At 37.6% G+C, this 13,652-nt stretch overlaps 1 protein-coding gene across 2 annotated transcripts in view; it reads right to left on the bottom strand.

The window, feature by feature from the left end:
• The window catches only part of Plppr1 (phospholipid phosphatase related 1), a 272,010-nt gene that overhangs the window by 122,848 nt on the left and 135,510 nt on the right, over nt 1-13,652 (bottom strand). For both annotated transcript variants that reach the window (XM_036179672.1, XM_036179671.1), the window contains exon 2: nt 12,824-12,931. In XM_036179672.1, coding sequence (XP_036035565.1) covers nt 12,824-12,886 — 63 coding nt within the window. In that variant the 5' untranslated portion in view covers nt 12,887-12,931. The remainder of the gene's footprint in view (nt 1-12,823; nt 12,932-13,652) is intronic.

Below are 13,652 nucleotides of genomic sequence, written 5' to 3'. Positions count from 1 at the left end.
GCCCCAATATCTGGCTCTGTTTTTTTTTGTTTTTGTTTTTTTAACTAAAAGACTATTTTAAATTTGAATATCACAGTGCACTGTGCTCAGAAGTTTTCAATAACAAAGGCTTCCATAGCATACACTCATCATCACATCTGCTTACTCTATATAAGGGACAGTTGTTGTGGAATATTATTTTAACTATATAAAGATGTGTTACACTTGTTTATGCTGCAGAATATTACATTAACTATGTAAAGATGTGTTATATGTCTTTATGCTGCATTTGTTTAACAATGTAAGGATGTGTTACACTTGTTTGTGCTTCATTGTTTAATCTTGTAAAGATGTGTTACATTTGTTTCACCTTGCCTGCCCAAGGCACCTAATTTGTCTAATAAAGAGCTGAACAGCCAATAGCTAGGCAGGAGAAAGAATAGGCGGGACTGGCAGATAGAATAAATAGGAGAATGAGAGGAAGAAAGAGATGGACAAAGAGAATGAGGATAAAGAAAGAGATGCTTGGGACAAGAAGCCAGACAGCCACCAGACAGACAGACATGAGAAGCAGTGAAAGTAAGACCTACAGTAGGAAAGGAAAGTAAAAAGCCTCAAGGCAAAGGTAAATAAAGAGAAACAAGTTAATTTAAGTTAAAAGAGCTGGCCAGAAGCCAGCCTAAGTTAGGCTGAGTATTTATAACTAATAAGAAGTCTCCATGTCATGATTTGGGAGTGGTTGGTGGCCAAAAAGAAAAATTCTGCTACAGATGAACAATGGAACCCCTGGACCATGACATTTGTTTCTCTCAGAAAGATAATCAGCAAGTCTGGAAAGAGATGGTAAATAGTAAAATTCTACAAGGTCACAGGTTCTCAGAATCATTTCTGATGTTTCGTGTCACCAATTAAGGGTTTTATATACTTAAGGATATTCTGGTTTCCCAAAGCCTGCAGGGTCTTTCACAATTGAGCTTAAGTCTATCTTGACAGCCTCCCCATCACTAAACTGCAGCCTTTTGAAACTGCTTTCTGCCTTTCAGTTTCCCATGACCTTTCTAGGTCTTGGTTCACATTAAACTGTCTAATCATTCTAGAGGATTCCTCTTAAGAGTTTTTTCCTTCATTTGACCTGGGTTCTCCTGCTCTTGAGGGTTCCTACACCATGTTGAATATATTAAAATATAGTATAATACACTTTATACGATTGTTCTTGCTGTAAACATTTTAAATTTTTCAAAAAAAATTTGTACAGCTACAATTATATGTTGAACATATTAGCCATCCCACACTATCACCACACCCTTCCATTTCTAAGCTTGCTTCCTTTGTTTGTTGCCCTTTTTTAGACAATTGAAATGATTTCTATAGTTTTGCTTTTGAAAACTCTGCTAATGAATAAGGTGCCATTGATTATGGCAGGGTCAAGAGTTACAAATTTGGTTGTAAATCCAGTTTGTATTTAACTGGGTGATACTGGACAAGCTACTTAATCTCTGAATTTTCAGTTGTCATATCTGAAAAATATTTGTATCAGTGACTTGTTTAGGATGATTAATTCATGCTTTAATAATTAACTGTAGAAATAAATGTTTTTTGATACTGTATTTAATATGCACCAGAGACTGAGGATCACTGTGGGTACTTCAGCCAGAGCTGCCAGTTGAAAATGATAATTGCACACATGTATAGGATATGCAGTTCTAAAACTGAATATAAGAACAATCATTTCTTTTACATAATGAACAATTTAACATATTAACCTATAATCAAAGAAGAAATTAAAATATTCAAATACACTTTCCTAAACAAGACCAACAAAGAAAACATGATTATAATTATTTTTAACAATACCCCCATGGAGTTTGGTATTGGTGAAGACCACACAAATTATGTTGTAAAAAAAATCAAGTGTTAGAAAGAACAGTCCCCACTATTGTTTCTATTAGTTCTTCCCTGAGAAATGATATGAGTCTTTGTGGGGTTTTGTAAATATAGTTAATTTTCAAATGATAGTAAACATAACCAATTTTTTGTATAAAGAATTTCCTGAGAAACATGTCAATAATAATGTAATCGTGAAAAGTAGTTTTTCTTTCTGACAAAATAGTAATATGAATTCATGAAAAATATACTTTTAATCCCAATGTTCAGAGAAAAACAATAGCTTTTGTGTGTTTTATTCTCTCATAAGCACATATACATATTGCCAAAATGGCATCAAATTTTAAATATGTGCCACTACATCTGCATGAAAGGTTATTTGGCTAAGAGTGCAGTATTTAGTGCCAATAGTCTAATGTGAATAGTATGTCTAAGAGGCTAATAAGGCTTATGGCCCACAAAACTAAGTTTCAATAGGTGAATCCACATGGCAAAATTGAACAAGAGGAGATAGAGAGAAGGATTGTCTGCCCTCCAGTACCTGTCCTCCAACAAATACAAGGTTTTATAGGACTCATGCCTGAGTCTTCAAATTCACCCCTGGTGCTTTAATGGCAGTACTTTTAATTTTCAGCATTACTTTATGATAAAATAATGAATCATCTTGTAGCAAAGTCTGCTCACATTTATGATTATTTCTGAAAGGTAGATTTATACTTTTGAGTTTACAGTATATTGCCAAACTACTTGGTCCACAAACTGATATTTTGACCATCCTTTAAAAAAAAGCGAATATTTTTATCATCTATTTTTATGGGCTGAGAGATCTAGTGAATGTATTAAGGATACCCCTTGGATATGTATGGTTCTTGCTTAGACAGCCATCTTTGAGTTGAGGGGTAATTAGAGTCCGAAGGGTATATTAATAGTCTCCCAACCCAGTCAGAGCTAGAGTCACCTCTTCAACCTCCTGTTTCACAAAAGTTTGTTTCTGCTTGAGGATCGAGGGGATTTCCAACATACATCATTTAATGAATAAAATCTCTGCAAATATTTTCAATGTCTTATTGACTGGAACATGACTGACTAAACCTGTATTATCTAAATGCTGCAGGGTTTCATTTCCAGTGGGAAAAGAACTCTTGAGGACACCATGATAATCCACTTAGGTAGTAAAAGACATTCTCTCTCTCCCTTGTCCAATTGTTTGCAGGATGTAACTCCATACTCCCTTAGAAGATGGTGATGGCCACATATTTGTGGCTCTGGTTAATAAAACATTAGTGGAAATGACATACATGACTAAATATAATCTTTAAAGATTGGTTTTAGGAGGCTGCATGACAGTTTCCCCTGACAAAAGTAATCATGGAGCCACACTGAGGCAGAGGCTCTAAAAGGTTTGGTCCCTAGACGAATGAGATGAACAGAGAATTCCTGTCAACATACATGGGAGCACAGTACAACAAAGCAGCCTGGATGTTAGCTAAGCCACTAGCACTTAGACACAGTGAGTTACAGTGGCAGAATCTATCCCATACAGTAAGGACCCACAACCTGGGGCTATTTGTATACATTGTCTAATATTTTATACAGTTATAACAACATGTATAATCGTGTTTAGATACCACAACAGATCACATATAATTGCTTTTAGTATTTTGACACATTCAGGCACAATACGAACTAATGCATATTTACAAAATTATTTTCACTTTACAAAACTATATGCACCAAACTAATCTTGGTAGTGATCTCTGGGAAGGCAAAGAGGAAAATGAGATTCTGTAAGAAAGATTACATGGGAGCTTTGACTGTATCAAATAAGCCATTATTACTACATTTGAAATCCAAACCAAGTAATGTCAAATGCTGAAATTCTAGATAGCTAAATTATAGACTTTTGTGATTTTTTTTCTATTATACAGAATATAATCAGACTTTCCTTTGGGCCACCATCTCCCAAATAATGACACAGAGATTTATTATTATTTATGAAAGTTCAGCCTTAGCTTACTTAGGCTTGTCCCACTAGCTCTTACAACTTAAATTAACCTGCTTTTATTGATCTACATTTTACCATATGGCCTTTTACCTTTCTTTCATTCTGTATGTCTGACACCCTCGATGTCTCCTTGGAGTCTCCTTCGCACCTTGATTATCTCCTCCTCTTCCTTCTCCCTCCCCAGGAGTCCCGCCTACACCTCCTGCCTAGCTATTGGCTGTTTAGCTTTTTAGTTCACCAATCACAGCAAATACGTTTTCACACAGTGTACACATCTCTCACAACAATAGAATCTAGTTGAAGTTCCTCCAAATACATTTTTCCCCCTCCTGCCCCACCTCCACCTTCCTCCCAGCCCCTCCCCTCCACTCCCATCTCCTCCAGGACCAAGACTCCCCTGGGGATTCATTTAAACCTGGTGGATTCAGGACAGGCAGGTCCCGTCCCCTCCTTCCAGGCTGGGCATGTGTCCCTGTGTAAGCCCAAGGTTCCAAACAGCCAGCTCATGCACTAAGGACAGGTCCTGGTCCCACTGCCTGGGTGCCTGCCAAACAGTTCAAGCTATTCAATTGTCTCACTTATCCAGAGGGCCTGATCCAATTGGGGACTCCACAGATTTTGGTTCATAATTCATGTGTTTCCATTAGTTTGGCTATTTGTCCCTATGCTTTTCCAATTTTGGTCTCAAGCTGGATCAAGAACAGAAAGGGAGAACAAGGAATAACAGTCCAAATATGTTTTAAAGACAATGTTATTTTGGGACCAGAGAAATAGCTCAGTGGTACTTGTTGTTCTTGCAGGGGACCCAGGTTCAGATCTCAGCACCCACATGGCAGCTTACAACTGTCTATAATCCCAGTTCCAGAGGATCCAATGCCCTCTTTTAACCTCCATGGGTACCAAGCCTGTATGCGGTGTACAGACATGCATGCAGGAAAAGCACTATACACATAAAACTAGAAGTAAGAATATCTTTTTAGAAGGAATGTTATTTAATGCCAATCAGAGCTTAAAGTGTTTTCTGAGTCTCATCAGTCAATATAAATCTCCATTAAACCAAGTGATTTCCAAATAGCTCTAGGCAGTTGCATTCTATCTGGATGAAATTTATAAAGGTGTTCTTGAGGCTCTTCAAGGAAGATAGATTCTAGGAAAGAAGTTCACATTTCCACAATTTTGTCTGTCTTCATTTTGGTTTCTGAAGACATCAACAAGGACTTCCTGTCTCTAATTAGTTCTCTGCTGGAGAAAATTCACCTTTTCACTGTAATAATGATGTCCACATCTACACAGTGAAGGTGAAGGCTAATTTAGTTTATATTGTACAGCTCCCAATGTTAATATCATTACTTGGGTTCCTTGGGCAAGTCAATTAGCTTCTCTTTATTTTAGATTTTTCACCTGAAACTTAAAATACAAAGACAAATTGCTGTTATGTAGGATGTTTTAAACATCCAGTTTTAAAGTAGTATCAGACTTTCAAATGTGATATCTATGACAGTACCAGTATCTGTAGATTGGAAGGAGCAGAGATGTCTGAAGGGAATTATTTGTCTTATTAACATGTTAGCAAGAGCACAGGGACACTACCTCTGCTCAATCATTCCCCATCCTCCTCTACATTACTTGTGAAGTTTCAGGCATTTTTTTTATACTTTGTAGAAACATGTACATCCCCCAAGAGTTGTATTGCATTTTTACTCTCTTTGAAAGTATAAGTTGCAGGAAGGAGATCCGACCTTTGAGGAAACCAGGAGGAGCCAGTGACACAGTGATGTAGAAAAGCAGGGGGACAGATTCTCCACCCCATGTCTTTTATTTGGATGAAATTAACTGACTCCTTCTAAGTCTGTTTCTTCCTTTCATGGTCCCTTGGTGTCAGGACAAGAGCATCTTGTTAGTCCTCACTTCTATTACTTTGTGAGAACTTATTTTAAATGGGACCTGGACCCCTGAGCATTCTGCTTCAATGCTAAAGAGAAGATGGGCTTTCACTCACACAGAAGGAGATCTAAAGACAAGGATGCCTGGAAAACTTGGTACTTTGAAAAATAGGTAGTGATTGCACTGAAAACACCACTCAAATGATGTTTACACAGAAAAATACAGGCAAGAAATTCTTTGTCATTGATATTTGTCACTGTAATTTAAAAGTCACCCAATTTTATTGTTCTGTTATCTAGTAAACCTTTGAAGCTTCTTCCCCAAACCATTTAAGCCATAAAAGTTCATTTATTGGAGGATTAAATTACCCAGAAGCTGTCTCTTCTGTCAGTGTCTGAGGTGTGTGTGTGTGTGTGTGTGTGTGTGTGTGTGTGTGTGTGTGTGTGTGCGTGCGCACGTGCAGGTGCATGCAGGCATAAGTGGCTTATTTTCATCTTTGTATCAGAACTGTTACTTTAAATTTATTCTTGTCAAGTATGTATTACTTAGCAAAAACGCTCAGGTGCCTCACCTCATCAATTTTTCAAAAACTCCCAGGATGCATTTCTATTTCTTCCTATTTAACAAAGTAATTGAAGTCTCAAAGGACAAACTCAATTTTCTATCAGCAACAAATGATAGAGCCAGGACTTGAGGCCAGAAAGCTTCATAACAACTTAAGTTTTTCCATTATATTGCAGATGAGGATAAGATTTTGATACTTCCCTGTAAACCCAAACCAGCAAGGTTTTATTAAAAATTGGAGACAAGATTTCAATATGAATTAGGCATAAAACTAAAAGAGTTAAAATGTGAGCCTCAGCCACAAATAGTTAACACAGCTAAATCTAAGTAGCTGCAATCACAGGCTAGAAAGGCAGGCAAGGAGGCATCCTTTTTCCCAAACCCGAGGCACTTCAGACAATGGAAACATTGACAGCACTTGATGTCCAAAAGTGACATGGGGTTCCTTCTCTTTTGCCCTAGAGAAACATACCCAGTATCATCAAGTTCTGACTGAACATCATGTTCTTTATCCCAGGATGTGGTTTATCATTACCACCCAGTAGGCTAGGTTCAATCTGAGAAAAATGAATTGTAAAACACAGGAAATAAACGTTGCAAGTACAATCAACTATCAAAATGGAAACAAAATCCTGTCACATGCATAGGTGTCAAGCCTTGACTGCATTAATTATGTAAATGTTTCTAGTCCCCAGAATCACTTTCTGAGGAAGCATGGCTCCATATAGAGTTCTGGCCTTAGCAGAAATACATTTGAAATAGATTTGGCGGTGTGATTTATTCACAATTTTAAGGCAAATACTATAAAACTGTCCTTGGAGGAATCTATTTGTATGTGGAGAAATTTTTCCAAAATGATCGATCCTGTTACTATTACGCATTCTGGAAAAATATACCTATTTTTCACAGCAAGCATGGGAGACCATAAACAGTACACTCTAATAATGTTCAGACTCTTGAGATGCCAATTTGGGGGTCTTCCCCTAGGGGAATGCTCCTTTTATAGATTCTCAAGTGTGAAATGTGTTGCTGAAAAGGCAAGATAAAGAAAGTGGGATCAGAAAGGGGGTACAAAAGAGAACACAGGAATAACAATTTAGGCCAGGCGGTGGTGGCACATGCCTTTAATCCCAGCACTCGGGAGGCAGAGGCAGGTGGATCTCTGTGAGTTCAAGGCCAGCCTAGTCTCCAAAGTGAGTTACAGAAAAGGCGCAAAGCTACACAGAGAAACCCTGTCTCGAAAAAACCAAAAAAAAAAAAAAAAAAAAAAAAAAATCAGAACACAGGAAGACTTCTAATTCCTCTGTTACAATCTAAATGTTTTACCTGCTTGTTCTAAGTCCTGTGTCTTGACTCCCAAAATATTATAGACTACAAGGCACAGAAACAAAGCTGAGAAAGTCTATGCTTCCTGTTAAAATGAGGATTCTCTCTTCTTCTCCATATGACTTCTCTAGCTTTTGTCCACTCCAGCATTCGCTACTTTTTGCTTATTCTACTGTAACTAGATCAGTGAAAAGCTATAGTCTATTGGTAAGAAATATCACAATGGAGCATCTTGGAATTTTAGAGATTTCGGATTTTTCTCTCACTAGAGAAATTTGCTAAAACCTTTACAGCCTAGACTCTAAAAATCATTATCTATTTGTCAAGCCTTTGGCTTCAGAGCCTCTGGTCAGAGACAAAAATCTATTAGCACTGAGAGATTACGAAGGATTCATTCTGCATGCCCAGCATTCTAGGTCTTGGGTTCCAGAATGCCCTGCCTTGTCCATTCTACATCATGTGTCTCAAACTACCCTGCTCTCCGTCAATGCTCTGCCTGTCCCTTTGGTCCATTTATTAATTCCTACACATGCTCTTGTAATCTGTAAATACTTTACTCTAATTTTTGTGCCATTCCAGAACTACTCAGGGCAATGCTGCTCCTGACGTATTATCTGCATGAGACCAATGCTGCTCACTGACTCATTAGGTAGCTCCCTCCAGCTTTTTCCAGGTAAGTCCAAAGCAAGTTCCTGCTTCACCAGGAAATTTGAATTGTAGATGTTGGTTAGTGTCTATTCTCCTCATCAATGGCTAGGAATAGACCAAACATACCCAGTCCAATGGCTGTGCTCATAGGAGCAACAAAGAAAAGACACATGGGAGTTCTATAATGGGCAGTAGGTGTCTTTCATCCTTTCCCTGTATCACACATGCATTTAATCAAGGCTGAGAAATACTGGCTTTACAAGAAGTTTGTTAAGATCCAAGTAACATAAGAAGCCTGGGTACTCACAAAACATTCAAAACAGAGCAAACACATTATGCCTTTGGGAAACTGTAGATAATGAAAGTTTTGTTGCATTAGTAAATACATTGATGGAAAAATAATAAATAAAAATGTACAAATGTAGTACAAATACATATATGCAATTAACTTTCTCTCTCCCCTTTTCTTCCTCCTCTCTTCCTTTCCCTATCTCTTTCTGTTGAACTCACAGGTAAGTTGAATCAAAAAAGGTACTGAAAATCTGAGTGGTACTTCATAAATGCAAGCCCCTGTGGAGGCAGGTAGGGTAGAGCAAGGGTTATAGTTCAGTCTCAGTCTTGGGATTTGGGCCTTAGTGTCCCCTGATGAAGGATGTGAGAACTTGTGTTAGAAGTGCAACTCTTGTGTAAAAGCCAGTATTCCTGAAAAGTTCCTTTTCACTTCTGAGAAAGAAGGCACCATGGAATCTACTTGCTGGCATACAAAGAACACAGGGACAGAATACTCTGATTTGGGGCTTTGGAAGTTAAGGCTCCAAATAATAAAAACCAAAGTGCAAGAGTAATATTCATTCAAAAATCCCCCTAAATTATTACTACCCAAACCTAGTACCCACATTAAATCCTAAAAGAATCTCTCCACTGTGAGCTATAGCAGCAGACACAACAAATAAGGCTAATCAGGGCCCATTATTCTGGGAGTATGTAAAATGCCTTGGGTACAATGAAAGACAGACAAAAAAGCCATCAAGACAACAAAATAACAAAATAACAAAATAACAAAAGTTGGAAGATTTAAAAAAAAATACACAGAATTTTTAGAAATTAAATAGAAACAAAATGAATAAAGAGGAAAAGTATAGAAAGAAATAGAAAGTTATAAGACACATCAAAAAGTTATTACAGTGAAAAGAAAATAGAACACTACTTAAATGTTCATGTCGTGTGACTTTTCTGTGGTGGGGGACATAAACAAACATCTATGCATCCAGAAAGGGCATTAATGACAGATGAAAGGGATTATTCTACCCCATTCTAACCTACTGAGCCGGGGACTTTACTGGGGTTACTTACAAGAGCATGGGTGATATGAAGGCAGCTAATTCACTGAAAAGCCCACTCATGCATGGTTGGTGATTCATGAACACTATGTCGTTGAAGTTCTCGGCATGATCTATATCAGCTAGCAGGACACTCTCCTCTCCCTAGAAATTATTTTACTGCTTTTATAATCTTGAGGAGGGACGTTGTGAGTCTTGTTAAGTTTCAAGAACTTCCTAAGCCTTATAATTTTTGTTTCTTTCTTGAGTCTTATGAGCCTCCCTCCTCCCTCCACAAGGGCACATTTCAATAAAAAAGTTATATATCATTCATATTGAAAATGTAAAACAAATCATAGTAGAAATTCACACTTAGAAACTGAAGCACATCTAGGAAAGTGAGGGCAGATATTGCAATCACCTGAAAGGAAAAAATGGATCCTTTATTGAGAAGAGTAATCCTGGAGGAATTTGTAACAGCAACAATAAAGTCAGGGAATAAGAAGGGGTAGAATAGTGGTGACTGTTCCAGCCCCAGAAACTTGATGCCAAGTTAAGTCACCATTCCTTAGTTATCACAATATGAAGTCAAATTCAGAGAAGGATCAAGAATCTTTATGATTTATGACTTTTGAAAGACCTGATACAAGATGAATTAAAGATTAAAACTATTTTGAGATGCCATTTAACCCAGTCACAGTAGAATCATCAATGGATCAGATGACAACAAATGATGGCATGGATATAGGGGAAAAGGAACACCTATTCACTGTTGGTGGGAGTATCACTATGGAGTCAGTATGGAAATCATTGTGATGCTCACAAAAAGCTAGAAATGGAACTATTGTATGTCTAAGCTATACCTCTCCTGGCATATACCCAAAGGACTCTAGAGCCTACTACAGGGATGTTTGCTCATCCATGTCCATCACTGAGCAATACCTAGGAAATAGAAATAGTCTAGATTTCCATCACCTGGCGAACAGTTAAAGTGTACATACACACAATAGAATTTTATCAAGCTGTAAGGAAAATAGAAATCAAGGATTTTGCAGGAAAATGGATAGAACTAGGAAAATATGCTGAGGCAGCTCAGGCATAGAGAAATAAATACTACATGTTCTCTCTCAGATTGGGATCCAGTATTTAGAGTTGTGTGTTTAACCCAGAGTACCTGTAGAAGCCATGAAACTAGAAAAGGGCCATTGGGGTAAAGAATGCTTTTGTGGATGCAGATAGTAGAGTAGATGTGATGTGAAAGGAGAGAGGGTAATACTGCAATGGAAAGGTTTAAGCAGGGATGGGGGATAGGATGGGAGGTAGAGTTAACCCAAATGAAGGGTGTATGAAATAACCAAATGGAAACCTACTACTTTGTAATCCAATTAGAAAGTAGGTGTAAAGAAAAGTGCTAGAAGAATAAATCATGGCTATCTGGTAATGCTGCTCCTCGGGTATTGTTGATCTGGGAGACCCACAGGCTCACAAAACAATACTCATGTCACTTACGTTGGTTGTTCACCAGAAAAGTTGATAAGACCATATTGCTGAAGTTATAACATACCCTAGATGAAAGGTCTATAGAAACCAATCTAGAGCTGAGCTGAGAGCTTCCTTCCCACTGGTTAGCTTTCCTAACACCAGAAGTTGCTATACAGGCTGCCATAGGAGAAAAGGGTTAATGGTCTTACCTAGATGCGAATCCTACAAACGAATACCATCCTGCCAGGGAAGATGTTCTAACTGCTGCAACAGTGGCATGACTGTTAGGAGAGTAATAGACTGATCTCTGATTTGATTTGAGGCTTACTCCACAGGAGAAAATTCACTAGAAACCCAGTCAAACACCCATGGCTGAACAGAGAGGACTCACTACTGTTGTTTAGCTAAATTGATGTGGCACCCAACTACCTTCTAAATATTTTTGTAGACATAGACAAATGCTATCCTCAGCTTTAATTAAAGGAATTGCTCTTTGCCTCAAAAAGCAATATACCTACAGAGAAGGAGAGTTAGTCTCTCTTCAGGATGAACCATTTGTTCAATACAACATGGTCAGCCTGAAACAATTCATACACAAACAGCAAAAATGGACCCATCAAGTTGTACTTACATATTTGCATGCTCATGTGTGTGTGTGTAACCATAATAATCATGGTAGAAGAGGCTATCGATTTGAGAATGAAGGATAGCGAAGGAGTTGGAGGGAAGGAATAGAGGTAGGAAAGGGAATTATGTTTTAATTAACATTGTATTAAAAATAAAATGTACACATGAATCATATTCTATGTTGTAGGACTTTGGCCATATCTGCAGCATTTTACTTTCCTTGGAGGAAAACCAAACCAAAACCAAAACAAAAACAAAAAACAAAAAACATTTGAAGCAAATATGGCAAAATTGTAAGATTAATTCTTGATAGTGGGCTTGAGGATTTGTTTTCTTGTGTTTAATATCTTTCCTAGTTAAACACCAATATTCCTTGATGCAACTGACATTTTAATCTAGTTATTTTTGGGCTACATCTTCTAATACTCTTGTTACATTGCCTGGAAGAAATACAGGAAAATGATCCATTTTTTTATGAACAAAATAGATGAGAAGCATAGGAAGCACCTTAAGGTTCACTCTTTCTCTTATTTTTCAACTGAGTTCTATTTTGCTTCCCTACTCAACTTCTTCTGAAAGGACATTAACGATATATCTTGAATGCCATTACAAAATAAGGATGAGAGTATAGCAAGAAAAAGAATAGACTATCTCTCCTCTCCCAAGTTTCCAGACTCATATTTATGTCAGTGTCAAGGTAAGCTACAGAAGGATTAATTCATCTCTCTAGTTTCTGCTTCACCAGTCAAGCTCATCATTCACACATCAATTTCTTATTTAATAAATATGGTTTTAAAATTATTAATTCTCTATTTGTGACATCAAAATTTGACCCAATCATGAGATTAAAAAATTTCATAAAGTAATACATATCTTCAGCATGAAATTTGCTATTACATCTTGTTCATAGCTTTAAAAACATATACTGCCAGGCAGTGGTGGCGTACGCATTTAATCCCAGCACTTGGGAGACAGAGCCAGGCAGATCTCTGTGAGTTCAAGGCCAGCCTGGGCTACCAAGTGAGTTCCAGGAAAGGCACAAAGCTACACAGAGAAACCCTGTCTCAAAACAAACAAACAAACAAACAAAAGACCATATACTTACCTCAACAAATATAAAACATGGGATAATGGAGTAACTGCGTTGAGTGTTGTTCCCTACAGCCATTTCTCAAACCATGTGGTGAGTCTGCACTGTCTGAAACTGTCCAGGCTGAAATTAAAAAAAAGATCGTAAGGTGTAAGAATTGCATGTTGAGAAGTCCCTTAGGTATGTACACAAAAATGCCAGCTACTCTCTAGACAGGCAGACTGAGTGCAAACAAGGCAAAAACACTGATCTACAGCACAATTGAGCGAGACTAGTAACCAAATGTATACCAGCTATAAACAGTCATAGAGAAAAAATTGACCAGGTAAGGAATTTCTCACATATAGAACCATAACAAACAACATTCTTAAATGTTGTAAAACCAAGTAGACTGCTGTCATTCCACAAAGCATAGTTTCTGGTATAAAACATTTCTTATTATCATCCTGGAGGAATTCTCTATCTGTATCTAATTCTGGTTTACAACCTTGTTTGGTCTATTTGTTTGCCTTTGCCCTTTCCTCTCATCTTGGGGCCAACATCTACAACAGACACAAATCTTTCCCTTCTTTCCTGAATTGTAATTACTTGCCCTTGCTCTTGTGTCTACACAGCCGTCAACTAACTACTTTGGGTTAATATATCACTGACTTATCTTTCTTTGCACCCATGACCTGTGTATATGGCCCCAACATGAAACATCAAAGCAATAATCCATTCTCCATACTTATAAGAATAGAGTAGCTAGACAATAGCAGATTACTCCTAAATATTTTATTAGCTCATCTCTGTCCTGCTCAGAACTAAAAATCTTCTTCTATTAGGAGAGTAGGTTAATTTGGGT

This window comes from Onychomys torridus, chromosome 2, assembly GCF_903995425.1.
Source record: "Onychomys torridus chromosome 2, mOncTor1.1, whole genome shotgun sequence".
Classification (NCBI taxonomy): Eukaryota; Metazoa; Chordata; class Mammalia; order Rodentia; family Cricetidae; genus Onychomys; species Onychomys torridus.
The sequence above is the reverse complement of the archived record's forward strand: the minus strand, read 5'-3'. Positions and strand labels throughout refer to the sequence as shown.